The sequence below is a fragment of the Centropristis striata genome, chromosome 8 (assembly GCF_030273125.1).
Source record: "Centropristis striata isolate RG_2023a ecotype Rhode Island chromosome 8, C.striata_1.0, whole genome shotgun sequence".
NCBI lineage: Eukaryota > Metazoa > Chordata > Actinopteri > Perciformes > Serranidae > Centropristis > Centropristis striata.
In genome coordinates, this window is record NC_081524.1 from 29,573,542 (window position 1) to 29,593,569 (window position 20,028).

The 20,028-nt window shown below is 39.0% G+C and overlaps 1 protein-coding gene across 1 annotated transcript; it reads right to left on the reverse strand.

Annotated features, from left to right (window-relative positions):
* Positions 1 to 850: 850 nt before the first annotated feature.
* faxcb (failed axon connections homolog, metaxin like GST domain containing b) lies at positions 851 to 19,397 on the reverse strand. Its single transcript, XM_059339477.1, has 6 exons — positions 19,079 to 19,397; positions 13,597 to 13,732; positions 12,519 to 12,715; positions 7,372 to 7,589; positions 5,092 to 5,208; positions 851 to 4,550 (listed from the first exon to the last, which is right to left on the reverse strand). Exons 1-6 carry the CDS (start codon positions 19,336 to 19,338, stop codon positions 4,228 to 4,230), a joined length of 1,251 nt encoding a protein of 416 aa, XP_059195460.1. The 5' UTR covers positions 19,339 to 19,397; the 3' UTR covers positions 851 to 4,227.
* Between the last annotated feature and the right edge of the window lie 631 nt (positions 19,398 to 20,028).

The window sequence follows — 20,028 nt, forward strand, 5'->3', positions numbered from 1 at the left end:
AGAGGGAGAGAGAGGGAGAGACAGTCAGTGTGGAGGGTGGGCTGTTCAGAAAGCCAAATTAAAAAAGGAGCAGTGCAGATTGTTTTAAGCTCTGGCAGCCCCTTCAGGCCCAAAGGCCTCGCTCGCAGCCTGCACCTGCTCCGTCCCCCGGGAGCCTGGTTCCTGATCCGTGGCCCTCGCTTCTCCTCCCCGGGCCCCTAGCCCAGCCGCCTCCTCCTCTCTTCTCCTTTCCTCTAATTCCTACTCTTATTTTTCTTGTCTGCATTTTTTCCTCCCCACTCCCTTCTGCCGCCTCCATCCTCATCCTCTTAAACTTAAACTCTCCATCTCTCCCCTCCAAAAACTCCTGATGCTCCTTTCCTCCTCCCCTGTGACTCCCATCTATCCCTTCACTCCTCAGTGCTGGCCTCTTCACCCCTTCTCTCCTCTCCACCACCTGCTCCTCTCCTCCTCTTTATCCCTCTTTCTCCTCTTGCTCCTGGTTACTTCCACTTTTTCGTATGCCTCTTTGCCCTGGCTCAACTTCCTCCTATCCCTTTTTTTTCCTTGTAACTTTTCTTCTTCCAGTTCCTGCTCCTCTCTCCTCCTCATCTCGCCTCCAGCAGCTGGCAGAGTCTTAATCAGCCCCCCTCCGCACCTGAAGGATTGTGACTTGTTAGCGTGATTAAAAACACACAAGCACACACATAAAATACAGTCAGAGATATGACAGTATAACACAATCTGTGGGCTATTATGATTACTGAACGACAGCGCATAGCTCAATAAAGCAGTATCATGACATAAACACCTTTTTATTTACCCGAGACACATAATAAGGATGCAAATTAAACTCAGAACCTGTTTAAAATTGTCACAGCTATTCTTTATTGAAATCATCCAGTCACTCCAGTTTATGACTGCTCACCCATAGGTAACCAGCTCTACGTACAGTATGGTACACTTTGTCACACATACAATATTTACATTACCCCAACAGTAATGCTATGAAATGGTTGTAATAACAAGACATGTAGTTTTAATATGGCTTGATTAAAGCAGTCCAACTGTATATGATGCCCAGGCTGGATGAGGCGACTGAAAAATGCACAATCCAGGTCAGGGCGGGTCGGGATGCGAACCACAGGGCAACGTGATGGAAGAAGGTTGTCTCCAAGTACTTCGATCAAACTCGAGAGGCACTTCACCCAAAAAAAAAACATCTCTTCTCAAGTACACCAAAAGTGGTATGTGGCCATGCAGATACTCTTTGAAGTTATTGTGGCAAACTTATTAGCATTAAAGAGACATCAGCATTCATTTGGAGTCGTGTTTCTGGCCACCTGATGAATGTAAGCCCAATACTGACTTTGCATTTTGCTCTTCACCAACCCCTGAGGGAAATATCTGCCTCTTAATCAGCTAAATGCTCCACTGTGGTCACCAGTTAGTCACTTTGTAAGTTGCCATTTGGTGCAGAGCAGGTAGTGTACGGTGGGCTTTTAGAGCTTTTTTGAGCAGCCTGCTGCATTTAAAGATGATAAGAGCATTGAGAGTGAACCCAAACAGTAACACTTTAAAACCCTAGAGAATCTGCAGATTCGGGTGGTAATTCTCTGGTGGTTCATCATTACAAGCCACCCCTTTGACATTACGCGTTTGTTTCATTGTTAATTAAAAAAACCCTAATTGTAGTAGCTTTAAAGTTGTAGTTTTTTTTATTACTGGCCACTTGATCGCAAAAAAAAATTCCTTGTGGAAGAATTATGTTTTGCTAACTGCAGCAATGACACTGTTCAAGGGCGTGTGTGTGGTCTGCACAGACGATGATGTGGCCTGCTAGCTTTCCATGGCTAAGCTAACTTGGATGTTTTCTTGCAGTCTTATCTCTGATATTACCATAAATATGCTGGCTACAGTCAGTTTATGCAAGGCTGCTGTTGGGCTAACCTGGATCTCGATCACCTGCATCACAACACGTAGACAGCTTTGACATAACGTCAAAATTGTCACTTTTTTACACTAATGTTAATTTTAAGAATGTTAAACTTAAAATTCTGGCAATGTCTTATAGCAGCTTTAAACTAAAAGACTACCGTTGGTCACTTTTATTTCCAAATTCAAACAGCTGTTTAAAATGAGGGGAAAAGGTTTTGGATGTGGCACCATAGAGAGAAATCATAATTGAAGGTAAGGCTGTTTGTGAACTTTGTAAAACTACCTTAAACTACTACATTTGCCTCAAATAAACAGAACATCCATTTTACCTGCTGGTTTTGGAATATGCTGTGTTAAATTTGATCTGACCAATTTAGTTTGGTTAGTTTTTTTTGAAAATGTGAGTTTTCTTTGGAAAGAAATGAAATGCTGCTGCTGATTTTCAGTACTATGAAGATAACACACCATTCACCTCTATTGCACTGAGGCAGAGGCATAAATCTCAAAGACGCATCTCTCAAAAAATTGGACAATTAAAACCAAAATTACCGGCATGGCTCAATACCACTAGATTTAAAGGAGAAAAGTTTTGTAATTTGGATGAACTGACCCCTAAAACTTTAGTCACATCTACTCTATATGCACCACAATCTTATAGCATTCATGTTGCCATTACGAGCACTTCCACCAAGCTTAATGTGACAGACAAAAGCAAACACTTCCCGGAGACATTTTGGTCCATTTTATACCCAATGTTTCTAAACTAGAGATGTTAAGTTCTGTTGATTTGGTATTCTGACTGTCTCCGCAAAGACTTCATCAATTGCTTCATTGATGACATTCACACCCGGTAAAATTCACATACACACAGCTAACAAAAGCAGCACAGTCCCCTTGCAGCACAATCATTACCTTACTAACACTCAGCGTCCTATACTGCTGATATACACATTTATGTTTCCCATTCATTCGTCTTGTACTGTTCTCTACCTCCATAGATTGCTCCCATTGAAATAAGGTGAAAATAAATTTCCACTAGTGCAAAATAACATCTCTCTTTGAGAGAAATAAAACAAACAAAGATTAATAATAAAAATTGACACATAAGATCATATAAAAATAATAATAAAGTGGCACTGATAATAAATTTTATCCCAACAAATAATGTTGCAGACTATCTTTACCCATTTCTCAAGTCTGAACGAACTAAGGCTGATTTGTTGCTGCGCTCAGTCGCAGTATGTAGGTGCATACATACATCTGCACACTGACAGACAGGTTACCTATGAATGGGAACCATAATATTTATCATTATTATTATTATTATTATTATTATTATTATTATTATTATTAATTATTACCTTGTTAAATGGACTGCAGGTCCTCAGGGTGGAATGACCTTGATGTTACAAAATAAAGAGGCATCAGGCTGACTGCTGACTCCATCTAGTGGTCAAATATATGAATTACAGCACTTTACTAAAACAAAGAAAGTTAAAATCATTGATTGAAGGTGCCAACTTTCCTAATGACAAAGTGCAAGCAAATTATTATTAAATGAGAGAAATAAGAATAACAACCGTTAAATGAAACAGGCTTCTTTTTCCTTCTTACTTCTATGTCATTGGACTACATGTGCATCTAAGGTTGTGGTCTGATGGAGACATACATCATGTTTTGATAATCCCACATACAATAGCATAAAGGAAATGACATTAGGATCAATCTAGAGCATGGACTGCCACTCGGTGTCATCTGTGTTTCCTCTCCAGCACACGGATGGTTAACAGCCGAGACACAGCAGCTGTTCCTTTCAGCCACATGATCAGTCTCCACCTGTTCCAACGGGTTTGTGCGTCGAGACGCATGGCAGAGTGGTGATTAGTTGCATCGTTTCATAGCAAGTGAAGTGCCACCTGTCTTCTTTACACCGCTCTTCTGTCGTCGCCGCACTTTTCATGAGATGAGATGTTTCCTTTGTGTTCACCTTTCACACCAGGATGAGAGAAAAATAAGGCAAAGAGAAACTGCCACAGGGACAGTTCTGATGGTACAGGAGGGGGCAAACCATACAGTCACATGTGTACTATGAGGTTCAGTTTGTACGCTCTGCATATTAATACCCAGTATGTCCATCAGGAAGGTATATCATTTTGGGTATTAGATGTGGAGGAGCTGGAATAGTTTCTTCAGCTGTGAGAGCTGCTTTATGGCAACCTGTCCAAACTGCCAGGTTTTTTTCAAGCAAACCCCCACAGTTCTTGTCTCCTCTCAGTTTGAGTCAGTCAGCCAATCACGACTACTCTCAGGTCAAACCTCCAGGTCGGGAATTAAGTCCTCCTTAAGCTGAATGTCATTGTCAGATCCCGTCCCCACGTCTGAGTCAAAGAGCGAGTGGTCAGAGTCTGGGGAGTGTGTGTGCGTGTGTCCGGCAGAGTGGCTGCTGGCGTCGCTGTCGTCCAGAGTGTCAGTCCTGGAGAAGAGGCCAAGGTCCAGCAGGCCTGTAGGGGAGCCGCCGCCGCCACTGCTCTCACTGTCTCCGTCGTAATAAAGATCCTCCACCTCCACAAACCACTCGGGCCAGAACCTCCTCCGCATCCGCTCGCAGAACATGGCCAGGTTGATCAACTCTCCTGTACAGACATCAGACACGGCAGGTTTTATTACATACATACATATTTTACAGCTATAGTTAAAGCCAGCAGGAGGTATCACTGCTGCATATTGACATTTTGAATCTAATCCAGAGGAAGAAAATACATCTGGGATACTTTGTAGGACATATTTTGTGTGATCTCTTTATTATGTTAATTTAATGTATAAAAACAGCATAAAGAGCCTTCATTTGTGACATTACACTCTCTGATTTTGCTTGCTGAAAAGATTAGAGACTCAAGTGTTCCACTCTCTGTGCGAGATATAAAAGTAACAATCAAAGCCTGTGTCAGCAGCACTGCATTGCAGTAGAATATCACTGCCATCTAGTGGCAGGAGCAGATAAATACATTTACGCCAACCCATTAACAAAAACTCAATAATAATGTAAATTATGCTTACTTACTGCAAAACAGGGTAACCACAAGGCTCAAACTAAAGTTATTTCATTAATTCGTTTAGTTAATTAGTGGAATATTCTGAGCAACTCATGTCTGAGTACTTTACAGATCCACTGACCTTTGATGAGTTGCTCTGGTCGTGTCCCAGGCAGAGTCCACATAGCCTGGGCTAGATGCCCAAACACTGTAGCATCTAATGTTGACATCTTCGAGCCCATAAAGTACTTCTTATCTCCTACAAGACAGAGAACATACAGCAATTTAAAGTTTTGATGCAAATACATTTTCTGTTTTTTACCTAAAAAGCTAGGTAAATAACTAGGTAAATGATTCTTCTTAAATAATAGAACATTTTGGAAATAAACAAGATGAAAACAGATGAACTCAAGTAGGCCCTCCATCAGCACCACCCCATGAATCAATGTTTACGAAGTAGGTTAAGTAACACAACAGAAAGTGGATATTGTGGAACTATTTTTTTCCATTCAGTTTAATTTTCTAGTACTATCACTTGGAGTGGCAGAAGCTAAATATTGTAACCACTTATCCATTAGCTTAAGTTCACTATTTCTACTGTTTATATATTATTTTTAGCTACTTCAACTCTATTAATCCTCGCTATCAAGTGTTTATCAATTACTTTAGCCAACTATTTCAACTGTATGCATGCATTACTTTTAGCTAACTATCTAGCTAACTACTTCCACTGTGTTTGTATGCATTACTTTTAGCTAACTATTTCAACACTTTACTCATTAATCTAGTTTATAATTTCAACTGTTAATTCATCAGTTTTGGTTACTAATTTAAAATGTTTAGTTCACTTGCATACTATTAACTGTATCAAATACATTTAGTCTTCTATTTCTCTGCTGGCTTGCTAGCAAATGCCAGGCTAGCATGTGATGCTAACCAAGAACCTAAAAGCTTTAATAGACACACTGCACAGTACATATATCTCACCAACTTGAGAGTTTTGTAAGATGGTTTCATTAGTAGAGCTACTTTATTGAGCTATTTTATAACATAATACATAGGCCTATATGATATCATTTCTATGTTTTCACACGAGTTGAGCTGCTACAATCTTTCTACATACCCCATTAACAACTGCAGAAGTGAGGGGATACCCCTGTAAAATGACCTTTACAAATGAATCCATTACCCTTTGTCCTCCGATATATAAAAGGTGTAACCAAAGAATGAAACACTACAATTAGGTCAACCCCAAATAGTTGCCTATTTGGGGCCTTAGATATGAATCAAATAATCAATGATTCAGTGTAAGTCCCATAAGTCTCCTTCCCTGTCCCTTCAGAGAATACACTACAAAATAAACTGATTTCATCATGACAATGGAAGAGCTGCACTTTTGGCATCAACAACAACTTTAAGTTTCACACTTCTGATACTTGAGCCTGGAAAACATTTAAAGAAAAGCTGAGTCTACTGATGCTTTTCACTCTGGGAATAACTTTTTAAGTGGTCGTTCTTTGAAACGGCACAAACAGATCGATGCAGATCACTTTTCTATCCAGCATCAGACTCTTTGTTTCCATCTGAACATTGATACTGTATCCCTGTGGCTTACATCCACAACTTTCCCTCTTTCCATCCATCTCTTCTATAGCTCACCAAGCACAAACACTGAGGCAATGACAAATATGTTTCGTCTTGACATATATATAAATTTATCTTTTGGTATTTTGTCTGCAATGAAGTAAAATACATTCACATACAACTTAGTTTTAGGACAGCTATGTTAATTATTTATTAAGATTATAAAACATACATTTTCATCACAGGATATATCACTGTTATTCGGAAATAATTTGCCAGGAGCTATTAGTCATTAATACTAATGCTCCATTAGGCCACATTAGCCTTCCAGAGTCATCCAACAATTTCCACTTTGGTCATTATTGCCGAGCAATGGCATAACAAATGAACTTGATACAGATGCCATCGTCATCAACGTGACAGCAGTTCCTATGCCTGACTTATTTCTTTTTAGGCTGTTACTGGTGGTATTAACTGCTGATTTCCTGCAAAATTTATCAACAACTATCCACAAAATTTAGTTTCTAAACATTTAAGCCTATCCAGTGCTTTAAGAAACAGAACAGACCTCGCCCTGCCACTGGCCAGAGATGTGTACTGTAGTAACAAATGCGTGTTATTCTATTATTCCAAAAATACTAATCTGGTAAAACAGTTATCGTTATTATATAACAGAGTTTGGGTAATCCCTGTTTATACATCTGATGGGGTAAATGGGTCCTAATGTAATATATTTTAATGGCAAAGGTTTGGAGAAGAGGCATTATGAACGTTAGTGCTTACCCACACACACACACACACACACACACACACACACACACACAGAGCACTTTCCTACCCAGCAGTGTGGCTAGCGTCCTCATGTCCTTCTCCATCAGTGCGTAGACCTCCTCTTTAGAGAAGCGCCCGATGCCATGGCCGTACATCTCCCTGCGCACCATGCTGCCGTTCAGGTGGCTCAGCAGCCACTTCAGTGTGTCACTCAAGGGACCACTCATCGCCAGAAGCTTCTGAGTTTCCTCCAGGTTGTCCACCCACTGACAGTAGGCTATCGTCCTTAAAAAAACACACACAGCAGACAACATGGTGTTAACATTACATTGGTTACCTAATTGCCGCTTCTTAAGTCATGCCTCTTTTCGCTCTGTGCTCCAATAACAGTTGAGCAAGTTCTGTTAGGCTGGGAGACTTGGTCAACTTTCTTCTTTCCTGTTATGCTCAATGTTAAATATGTGCCAGGCTTAATTATGATGAAAAAAGAATTTTAAGGATGGTTAGATGTGACTGAGGGACTGGTAAAATTGACTGAATGCCCCTGGCCATGTCCCCATTACATTGTATATATCACAGCTAGATACATCAAGGCACTAGCAATATCAGATTACCAACATCAGCCAGGTTGAATTCCTCCTTCTTTCTGTTGCAACGTTTAGAGATTTAGAATATGTAGCAAACTGATATTAAGATGATACGAAATGACAATGATTTAGCCAGAGAAGATCTAAAGGCTAATATTCCTGTCATGTTCATTTTTATGTCCTAGTGCTTATATTTTGTTTTTCCCTCGTGTTGCAAATTTTCATGTTTCCTGTTTTATTTTGTTACTCACATCTTGTCTCATTTCAAGCCTCTTCACTCCCTTCTTCCTGTGTGTTTTTTCTTGCTCCCTTGATTACCAACACCTGCCCTAATGTGCCACACGTGTCTCATTGTCTCCTTTCCCTTTCAGTTTTTAAGTCCTGTCCTTCACTTTGTTCTGTGCCAGTTTATCTGGTACCCTCGTTCCAGTGTTCCTTCTGCGAGTTTTCCTATTATTTGACCAGTTTTGGGATTTTTGGTTTTTGGATTCTATCTTCAGATTTGGATATCTTTGCCTGTTTGATTGCTTACACGTGTAACCCTGCTTTAAATAAAGAACATTGCCTACATTTCTTACTGTATATCACAGTGTAACCCAGAATGAGTTGCAGTCCGCTCTTCATTAAGTCTATATTAAAAACTGACCCTTAACAAAAATAAAAATATATTGATCTACATACTGATACTGTTTTTTCATTATAAAGATTAAATAATAAATGTTACCCCTTCTATTAGCCTAACCAATCCTCTGGATCTTGCATTATCATCAACAGATGTGAACCAGCCTGGGGCCACATTGTAACACTGTTCTCCAACATACATGCCATAAGACTTGAATCTTGAAACTTGAAAAAGGAAACAACTACAACATGCAGGGTCACAGTAGTGTCAACAATAAGACCAGAGGTTTAAACCTGTGTCCAACAAAGCTTTATGTGTATTGACAGCTAAACCTTATTCCAATCAGTAAAAGTGGCCCACTGCTTCTGTCCCACTGCCCATTCATCAGCTGTACTGCTCTGAAGTCACTGCCAGGAGACTAAATCATGTATCCAGCCCTTCAAACTGTCAGGTTGCTGTTGTGTACATGAGGAATACATCCAGAAATAGGTTTGAGGACAAAAGAAGACCCAGACATTCCATTACAGATTTGGATTAAAACTCCTGGACAAAAACCACCCACGTATTACTGCATTGCTGGCCCCTTTGTTAAGAAATAGACTCCTTCTTGCGTGTGTTTAAAAAAAAAAGAAAAAGAAAACTGTGCAGCTCCATGAGCCATCCTGACGTCAAGCAGAGATTTTCCTCACAGCAGTAGATCCTGCCTCTGTGTGCAAACAAGCCCAGCTCAAAGCCTCACAATCCCTCTGTAACTCTGCTTCTATTTACCCACATCTCTTCATTTGTGACCGCTACAGATTATTTAAACAAACCAATACAAAACAATTGTTTTACCTCCATTTATCTCATTAATAACTATCTCTGGTATTTGGTGCATCCATTGTCGACTGCTCTGTTTATTTTCCCAGCCAGACTGTGTGCGTGTAGACACTAATAAGATTAAGCTGCCATGTCCTTACACACTTGCACTTTCTCACACCACCTTGTTGGAAATACAGACTGAGCTTCTCCCACAGCTCGTCTGATAGCCTGGGAGCTTCATGTCTCCATTCTGCAGGTTGTGGCTGACCCCTGAGCAGCGATATAGCTCTCTGTCTCCAGCCTGCAGTCCTCTGGATCTTTCTAAAAGACTAGTCGTTCAATAGAAATTTAATTAGAGTGTCTGATCTACAATACATCCGGGAGTGATGACTGTTCAGGGGTCATGCACTTCCTGTTACATTATCTTTGATCCCAAGAGGATATATGTACAGTCCTTTTGTTTCAAGTAAAAACACTGTTTAGCAGATTAAAATATCAAATCATGTCAGTTTGAGGGGGGCAGACAGGATGCGCATGGGGACATGCGTATGTCTTTGTTGACCATTATCTCTAACAAACTAATAATTCAAGGTGATACTCTATAGGCAGATACATTGTTTTCTCCTGCACTAATCAATTTTGAAATTTTGGGCTAGTTAACATGTCTTCTTTCAGACTAGTTGAAAGAAAAAACATCCAAAACGCACATTTAGTTTTGGTGTTTATTTTACTACATTTATTCCTAGCATGTCTGTAGATGAAGAGTTTATTGCAAAGACAGATAAAAGCCATTTTTAAAGAAATGTATAAATATGACAATATTTTATCAAATCAATCCAACACCAGTTTGTTATTCCTTAGGCACCCACAAAAATACTTGTAATTAAAAAAACACTGTCTTAATGTGAGAAATCAACTAGGTAAATTTCATGGTGATTTTACCTATTCACCTGTAGTGTCTTGCAAAATGTATGGAAATTGACATTACATATCTTTAAAGGCGCTTTTCTCAATGTGAAGTTTTTTGTCCTTCTACTCCGAGCCACAAATCTCCACTTCAGTTCAGTAGCACTTGCATGCACAAAACTTTCCAGTTTTATTCCTATCTATATATTCCTAAAACCCCTGTAGAGGGGTTTGTTTTATATCATTCAAAGGAAGTTTTAAAAATGTGAAAGAATCGCTTCCTCCCTGAAGCTTCAAGTAAATACATTAGAGGAAATATGGCAGAAAATAAAAGTGTGCATTTCCCTAAAACAACCTTTTGCTTATGTATGGGTATAATTGCATGTCTACATGTCCATTATTGTAGTTTTTTTCCTCTTTAAAAGCACCCCATGTTCTAATTTTTTGTTTGAATTAAACTGTAAAAAACCTGAATAAAAGAAAAGAAAAAAAGGTGATTTTTTTATTGTTCATATTTTGATTGATGCAGTGATTGAACCTGGCTTTATCAATTGGGCACATTTTTGTTCTGGAGATGTAAATGCAAATACGCATACATTTTAGAAGATAATGCCTAATTTGCATATTTAATCATGAAATAAAATAAAATCTAAGTAACCAACTGGAGATGTTTCACTGTGATAGCTGTTAGTTCAGTGTTTTATCCTATTCACCTTTCAAGTGGCTGCTAAGATATCAGTGATGGACAATGCAGAAAGCACAGTCACCACTGCTGCTAGTTCTTCAGTTTCCTGTTATCTTATTTTTATAGCAGCATCGATCAGAAGCTCTAGTGGGAGACGGTGTGTGTATGACCTAACCATCAGCAGCTGCTTCTGCTGGCCAGGATCTCTGTGGCCCTTCAAAGAGCAACCAAGCAGCCACATTGCCCTTCCCTGACATAAATAATTCAATCAATAGGTCTATATGTGGGTCTAAACAGTGCACAGGGTGGGTGGAGGAGCAGAGGGAGCACAGCAAGGAGGTGACACAGTGAGGGGGGATGTAGGTTACATGGATGACCTCTATAGCTTTGGAGGAATGTTATAGGATTCCCTTTTTACAGCACACAAAAGGTGAAATCTCATATCTATAGAGTGAGGTAACACATGTCAAATCTCCATTTACTTTCTTTCTTTAAGAATAAGAAACCCTTAAATAGTCTGAAGGTGACGACTTAGATCCACAGGTTGGGTTCAGAATGTGTCCTGACATTATTAAATCGAGGAGAATAAGGCACACTGGATCAATCTGTGTCAGGTCAGTGTGTGTGTGTGTGTGTGTGTGTTTGTGTGTGTGTGAGGTGTGGTGGATAGTGAAAGATGGATGGAGCTTTTAGGTAATGGAAAACACTCTTAGCCTCTGTGGGCGTGGGAGGAGTGGTAAACGATTTCCTAGCAGCAGCATGTTTCTCACCCAGAGGTACTAGAGTGACTCACCACAGCCGAGGACGGCAAATAGCAGAATACTGATGTGAGGATAGAATCAGCCTGGACTGGGAGGCTGCATAAATAATGCTTAAAAAATAAATGAAACTTTTTTATAGCAATGTGCCATTATTTGTTTTCAGTGAGATCTGTGTGTGTGGTTCCTGATACAGTGTAATATCGAGCTTCGGTGTTAAAATACATATTTAAATGAAATTGTACATATTCAAGTTAGCATAATTTTACTCCTCAAGCACAACCGTTGCATCAAATTAGAGAAAAGTCCCTGTATTGTCTTTAATCCTCCTGTTATGTTCGTTTCTCAGGAACAGCAATAATGTTCCTGGGTCAGTTTGACCAGGGGCATGTTTAATTATCCAAAAGTGTCAGAAACCAAATAATCCCAATAAACATGGTTTATATTCCATTAATAACTCCATTACTAACCATTTCAATCAATATTTAGTGCAATGGTGTTCTTTACCTCTCACAGATCCAGATTCAATAAGGATAATCCACTCATTTATCATAAAAAATGCATGTTAAAACTTTTTTTTATGTACATTGGAAATACCTACATATAAAATACAATAATTTTACATGACTTTGTTTTTTCTTTAAATGAAGAAATACTTTTAACAATATTTTTCATTTAGATTTTTAAACTTTGAAATGGGTCAATTTGACCTGCAAAACAACAGGAGGGTTAAAATTAGCTAAAAGTTGCTTAATAATTGGATTTTTCAAAGTGGAATGATAGTTTCTAACAGGTTTCTGCAGACACAGTTGTAAATTGTCCAACAAACATAGTCTCGACGTTAAAGTCCCCTACCAGTACAGGTGTTCCTCGACCATTTTGGTGACAGCTCGGGACACGGCTCTCTCCTGCGGGGTCAGGTTGATGTTGAGGTTGGCACCCAGCTTTTCCTCCAGGAAGTCTACGATGAACTCTGACCCTGAAGCCTGCTGGTGGTTGTATTCGATCCAGGGCATCTTACCCTGCGGTGACAGCTTCCCATCAAAGTAGTTCTGCAGAGGAAACAGCTTTATATGAGAATTATGTACACTTACATTTCCTGAACAAAAAGAGCAGGTTATTGGAGTCATGGAAGCTCATTTTTCCATAGATTGTAAGTTCCTATTTAGTGATTTCTTGTCAGAATTTTATAATACGTCTAAGGAAAATGTTGATATTACCAAGGTTATTACTTACTTATTACTTAATGCAAACGTATAGGTGAAGGTGTGGAGTTTGAATGACCAGGCAGGAAAAATATAATGTAAGATGTTGTTTTTGGAGCCTAATCCAGAATAGCAACCTAATGTTCAAATATATTGGCCTCTGCTGCACATATTTTAACCATAACCTGGATAATTTATCTAGCCCCCCAAAAAGTTTTCAAATAAAAAGCTCTTTGACTGAACTGAAAATGTGTGACCCTTGATGAAAAGGCGAAAGTCAAAAGCCAAATAGTTTATGAACCATCCGTCAACTTAATGTTTTAATATACAGTAGGTCTCTAAAACAAGGTAAGCAACAATCGTCTTTCCAGGAAATAATAATCTAAGATCACAAATAGAGATAATAGAGATAATACTTGCTGTGGGGATATTACTTTAACATGAATTGCAATGAAAAAACTATGCATTCGCCTACTTGTCATTAGTTAAGAGTATGATAACTTTTAATGGGGTAATTGTTTTGGGATGAAATGAGATCTCTACTGGTAATTTTTGCTTTGGAATACATTGGAGCAGTTAGCATGATAAGCCATGCCTGAAGAGGAAACATTACAGACCACCAGTTACAGAAAAAAAGACACAAAAAGCTGTATGATTAGAAAAACCACATCAAAAAGCAGGTCAGAGGCCTCCCCAGTAGCTCTGTGTTGACACAGTGTGAGGATCACCTGGTAGGGCAGGTCCACCATGCGCAGGTACGTCTCTATTTTGAGGCAGAAGGGTGAGAGGCTAGGCACGCCATTCTTTGGCCTGGAGAACTGATGGAGGATGATGGCATCTTTAGAGTCCAACTCCTGCTCCTTCCTGCAGACATGAAGAAAGCAATGATCTTTAGTAAATAAACAACTTACGATTATGCTTCCAGATCAGTATTCAATACTTATTCTGTAACTTAACTGAATAGAATCTGATCTGTTTTCCTGTAATTCTTCTTGTTGTTTTTTTGTTGTTGTTTTTTTACATAATGTATATTAAAATTAAAAATACATGGTGTCCAACCAAATTTAAATGTATTTGCTGTCCTGGCTAACAAAGCCCACCTCAAAATGCCTTAATGTGACAATAATATTTGCTTTTGAGGAATTATTTGATTGACGATAAGTACTGAACTCCAAAGCTTTGGGGTTGATGCTATGGTGGATTTTCCCACTCTGTGGATGTTGTCTATAATACTTTTTTCTTTCAGGAAAGAATGCAATATTTAATATTCTTACGTTAAAAGAAAAACAATAAGAGACAGAGAAGGAACAATCACAAGACATTCTCAGACACGCAGAAAATAAAAGGTCAAAGGAGTAAAAAAGTCAAAAGTGAAGAAGTAAAAAGGAGTGGTGAATGGAAATGTGAAGAGATTAAAAAATTTTGGAGCTCAGTGTTAAAGTATATTTCTCAGATGACAACTTCCCCTGTACCTTTTTGCCCTAAGTTATGTATTTTAGGTATGTATCCAGATCTATGTACTTTATCTTGTAATGAAAGAAAAATGGTTGACCTTTGTTTACTACAGGCCAAATGTTGTATTGCATTATGTTGGAAGAATGTTGGTTGCCCCTCTTTTAACCCTATAAAGCCAAGTGTATCATATTAGACACAGTAATTTTTGAGACCTCTACATCATCAAAAACCTGATGTATACATGTGTTGAAGATAAACAAACTGAGCAACAAATTGCACAAAAATACCAGATGTAGCAAAAATGATATGCAGGTTCCACGAGTGGATCAGTCATTGCTGCATTAAAAAACTTCATATCAGCAGATGTATGATGTTGTGTTATATGGAAAAAATATGTATTTTGCATAAGTCAAAGTCTTAATAGGTTAAAAATGTTAGGTTTTATATGTTTTTGTTAGTTTGAGAAACACAAACTGTGAGCAACAAATTGCACAAAAAGACCTGATGTATCAAATATGATACAAATTAGAATTCATATATGCAATTTATTTAGTTTTTTAAAATTCGTCAGCAGGTTAATAAGCACTCAGTTTTTAAAAAAATTGAATTTTCTGGCAATTATTTCATGGTTCAGGCTTTATAGGGTTAAACACTGGTTAAATAACTTAACATCGAGTTTGGCTCTTGAAAAACTGACTTATATTGTTGGAAAGAGGGCTTCTGAATTTCATAACATTTGGAAGATATTTCTGGAACTGTTGGACAGTGTTGGAATGGAGATATGGAGGAGGCGGTGGGACAATAAGATAATGAAAAATATCTAATTTGTTGATGGGAATGTAACCTACAGTAAGAATACTCACCACAGTTAAAAAAAATGTTTTTCATTTTATTTATTTGTTTTTGTTATTTATTTTTGTTGTCTACATTTATTTAATTATTCATTTGTTTTGGTCCTTTTCAGTATTATTGATATTTTAATTATTGTTGTCATTGCTGCCATATGTTTGTAAAGTTTTGGTTTTTGGATGCTGTTATGTTAACACAAAAATCAATAAATATATGTTTAAAAAAAAAAAGGAGTGGTGAGATAGACAGCATTACATAAAAGCAAGTCTATAAAAGTGGGTTTTAAGAAGTGATTTTAAAAAAGTTACTAGCTCTGCGCGCCTTATCTCCTTGGACAGCCTGTTCCAAAGTCGGGGCGATCTGGTGGAGAAAGCCCGGTCACCTTTGGTTTTTAGTTTTGACTTTGGAACGGTCAGAAGCACGCCACCCGAAGATCTAAGGACGCGGGTCGGCTCGTATGGAGTTAATAATTCTGTTAAATGGATTGATATCCTTTGATTAAAATGTTACATTTTCAAAGGTCAGGCTGAAAATAACTGGTGTCACAACTTGTTTTAACGGTCAGCCAGTGCTGTAAGACAGATACTAAACAGATCTGCAGCCGCACAGAAAACAGGACTTCCTGTTCAGTTTCAGGCTAACTCTAACCCTTCCTGGGAGGAAAGGGTCTCACCTGTAGTTTATTATAGCATGGTGACACAGCAGCATGTCCCTGTGTCCCTGAGCTCTGTTTTTTTAACACTCTCAACCACCCACCAACACACATTTTATTTTCAGAGACTGCAGTGGCTTCACTTCAAACAATAGCTTTGTGCACCTGGTTGAACTTCACGAAGAAAGAAATCCATTGTGTTTATCTTAGTCAATTACAGCTTGTTATATGATTTCTGTCAGTATTACAATGTAATCCCTCATTGTATCATAGAAATGATTTCCTGGGTTGTGAACAATACGAGCCCAGAAACCACAGGTATTACATTCACTATAACATTAACTATAGCTGTTTTAAAGGTAGGTGTTCCTCTGAAACAAGAAACACTGAACTTCCTTCGAATAAAAGCTGAGTATGTAGTGTGTGTGCAAAATACTGTTGATACAGATCTTCTGTATCACTATAAGGACTGAGCTGGGCGGCATTAAGAGCTTCTTTTAGAGCTGAAATTATTGACTGAATGAGTCATCACACTGCTCCAGTTTTAAGCAAACACACTTGCACATTTCCCAGCCCTCCTGCCTGCTGTCTGAACACAATCTATTACAGACTATTCTACTGCTGTTCTTTTCTCTGTGTAGTCCTTGAATGCTAAGGATCTGATGTCTTTTGTGGCAATTGTGCCAGTTGTGCCTGTGATATTATCACCAGGCCAAAAATACATTTGGTGAGTAATGTGGGATTCAGATCTAACAGGAAATTGCCACATTTGATATAATACAAGAGTCTATAGTATAACATTATTTGAGATCAGATGAAACAACAACAGCGCCTAAAAGTAAACTTTACAAACTACAAGATCTGATCTGTACAGGGGGCCTAATTCACACTTTGTCTTACATTATCTCATGAATATTGGTTCTCTTGAGTATTCGGTTACGAGTTAAACGTATTCATTTCAGGTGAGAAGGTTCAGTTTTTGTTTAAACTGTTTTGGAGGGTTGAGCATATTTTTGATATTTAGTCTTAATTGATAAATTAATTGGAAAAATACTAGAAATACCTCTCAGAATGAACAAATAAAATTCAACAAACCACAACTTCTAAAACCACCGTATCAGCACCTATCTTAAACAGCTCTTTGGGCTGTAACATGATTATATAACATCTAAATCCCTAAAGGCCTCTGTTTAAAGATGAATGTGAGAGAAAATCCATCAAAACACAAACTGACCCTTTAACTCTACTGTTTTGTTTCTGTCCTAGATACCCAGGGCCCCATTAAACAGCTCATGAAAATGTACACTATTGCAACAATATTGAAGGGTTGGTTGTGCTGTTTTACAAAATATTTACACAATGTCATCAGGAATGTGGATATAATGGCTAGGTGGTAAAGGCAAATAACAGAGGAGCTAGAACAGTCTGGTAACTTCAGATAATCACATCACATTACTGTGATGCAGCCTTTCAAACCAGGAAAAGACCACACTTATGCCATATTACGATATACAAAATCTCAGACCACATCTAGTCTTATATATTCATTTTTTTTCAATTAGATTATATAGCCAAATATTACAAATTTTCCTCGGAGTGCTTTAGAATCTGTACATCATACCCTCATACATCACCCTCACTCCTTTGACCCTCACTACAGGTAACTAACTAACTTTAATGGGAGAAAATTGGGAGAAACCTCAGGGAGGCCAACTAAGGAGGGATCCCCCTGCCAGGACCGACAGATATTTATGTTCATACATAACTCATATAGCATATGAAACTCTAAATATATCCTTATTTGATGTAATAACAGTGGTTTATGGCCATTTCCATATTTGATAACCTTTATCACGTGCAAGCCCAGATTAAAAATACTTTTATATAAAAATACTGATAATTATTTCAGTAAATGTGGCTTTTGCTGCTGGTGAATAGTTTTATTTTATACTCAGGTGTGTCTATTAATTTGTCCACCTCATGTATGAGGGTAGGCTACATGACAGAAACACCTTTCTGTATCATGCAATACAGTTAACAATATAGTTTAACAGCAGCACAATGTGCAGCCTTCTAAATAATAAGCAGAATCAAACATTGCCTAAAACACTTTCAACAGAAACTGAAGGGACAATTGAGACAATGCAGAGCTGTTCCAGCAGAATGCATTAGTTTTACCTCAGTCAACCTTATAATTTGGCAACTGAGGGTGTGTGTACATAAATACACATATACAGTATATAAACCGTATGGGAAATCTATGGACTGCCTGCTGTGTCTCTGTCCACTGTCCTGTGGTGCTAAAACTAATGCAAGTCTTAAAAAGTCGCTGTCCACATTCACGTGGTGCTGAAACTATTTTAACTTTACTATTACACCTCATCTGCCCCCTGCTCCTTATTTATCTTTAATGTTTCTGCTGTTATTTCAGATGTGATACTAAACATCTCCATTAAGAGAAACGTAAAGAAATCTCCCAACATTAGGGTCTGTCATATGGAGGGGACCCGGAGAGTGGGAGCTGGCTGTGGCAGAGCTGCAGCCAGTGCCAACAACACATCACATGGCAGGAACAGATGATGCCGGCAGGCTGCGGGTCCAGCCTCAGTAGCCTGCACGTGATTCAACAGCAGCGTTTCTGCACGAAATACAAGGTTACACAGATTATCACGGGGGGAGGGTGAGTGAAAGCAGATACTACCAGGCCACTGTGACAGGATGTACTTAGTCCCTGGCACTGGACTGGCCAAAAAATAATCCTCCCAATGACAGGCATGCATTTCCTGCTCTAACAATAGTCTGTGATAATCATCTTTTCCATCGCAGGGATTGATCATTTATAATCCAACCGCCATCATTATAATATATAGCTGCATATATAGGTGTTTTCTATTAATATTTCTTGGTAGCAGCTGTATCTCACGCCAGAGTTCATTAAAGGTCGGTCTGACTCCGCAGCGCCCGAGGAGCGCTCCCTTTATACACGCTCAGGTGGCGACGGAGCTGGCACACGAGCTGACGCGTGACTCGTCTTTTATTTATTTGATTTTTTTCTTCTCCATCTAGTGCCGTGTCCTTGGAAGGAGGAATAAAGAGGCTGAAACCTCAGCAACCACCGCGAGATCTGCACAGAAATGACATCCTATGGAAGGATTCCCTCATCACCAGTCAGGTGTGATTAACAATTAGACCCGCAGCTCTGAGGGCTAAATAAAGGCAGGTGATGGTGATAAACAGATGCTGTTCGTCCCTACCTGATGGCGAGCAGCTCATGCAGTAGGTAGGCTGCAGCAGCCAGCAGGGCCCCCCCGGTGATGTACAGGGTCTTCTTCCACCAGGAGTCCGAGCCCAGAACCGACATAATGCCCCCGTAGTCCTGTAAAGGGAAGGCGATGATATAGCCATACAAAGACTGCTGCTGCTCGGAGCCGCACAGCCCGAGGGGCAGGCTGTGATTCCGCCCGAGTTCAACCACACACGGCCGGGAAGAGGCGAAGCCTGCAGCCCAGTACATCCTCCCTCCCTCCGTTACAGCCACCCCGCTTCCTCCCTGCTGTACTCCCCGTTAGGCTTCATCCAAACGCCCGGCGGGTTGTCTACGGCATGGCGGCGGTGTGGCTAATATTACTCCAGTTAATCACAAGGAGTAAACATCTCGGCTCGCCGTCCCCAGGATGATGCTCTGCACCCAGTCCGCTTTCCTTTGCAGATTTCGGAGAGCAGTGTCAAGCTTCGCAGAAACACAACAGCTTCACTTCCGGTTACACATTTCAAAGTTAAATTTCATGATTGGGGATTGTGTCAATGTTATTATGATGATTTATAGGCCTCCAATGTTCTGTGAACAATAACAATAATAATAGTAATATTTCACACTGATTCAATGACAATTTCTATAAATAATGAAAACTTACTTTTAAAAAAATCTTTCATAACTTATAGCACAGACTGCAAGGTCATAAACTGTAACCGTCAAGAATCCTAATTATCCAGCTTAGCCTAACCCTTTCACCAATAGCTTAACATTCACTTTTACAGTGACATTTTACATTTTTTTCTCATGCAACCAACTGTCATACTTTTAATCAATTAACTTGCCAATCATTTTTCAGGTTTCAGTCATAGTTTGTCTATAAAGTGTCAGATGTTACAGATGTAAATTTTCAGAATAGAGACAAAGTTTAACATTCAAATAGCTTGTTTT

What these genes read in the sequence shown, in the direction of transcription:
- faxcb (XM_059339477.1), bottom strand. Translation starts at nt 19,338, where the DNA reads ATGTACTGGGCTGCAGGCTTCGCCTCTTCCCGGCCGTGTGTGGTTGAA. An exon ending in TGGTGGACCTGCCCTACCAG is followed by an intron (nt 12,716 to 13,596) that starts GTGATCCTCACA and finishes TTTCCTCTGCAG; the next exon opens with AACTACTTTGATGGGAAGCT. An exon ending in GTCGAGGAACACCTGTACTG is followed by an intron (nt 7,590 to 12,518) that starts GTAGGGGACTTT and finishes TGTTTTTTTAAG; the next exon opens with GACGATAGCCTACTGTCAGT.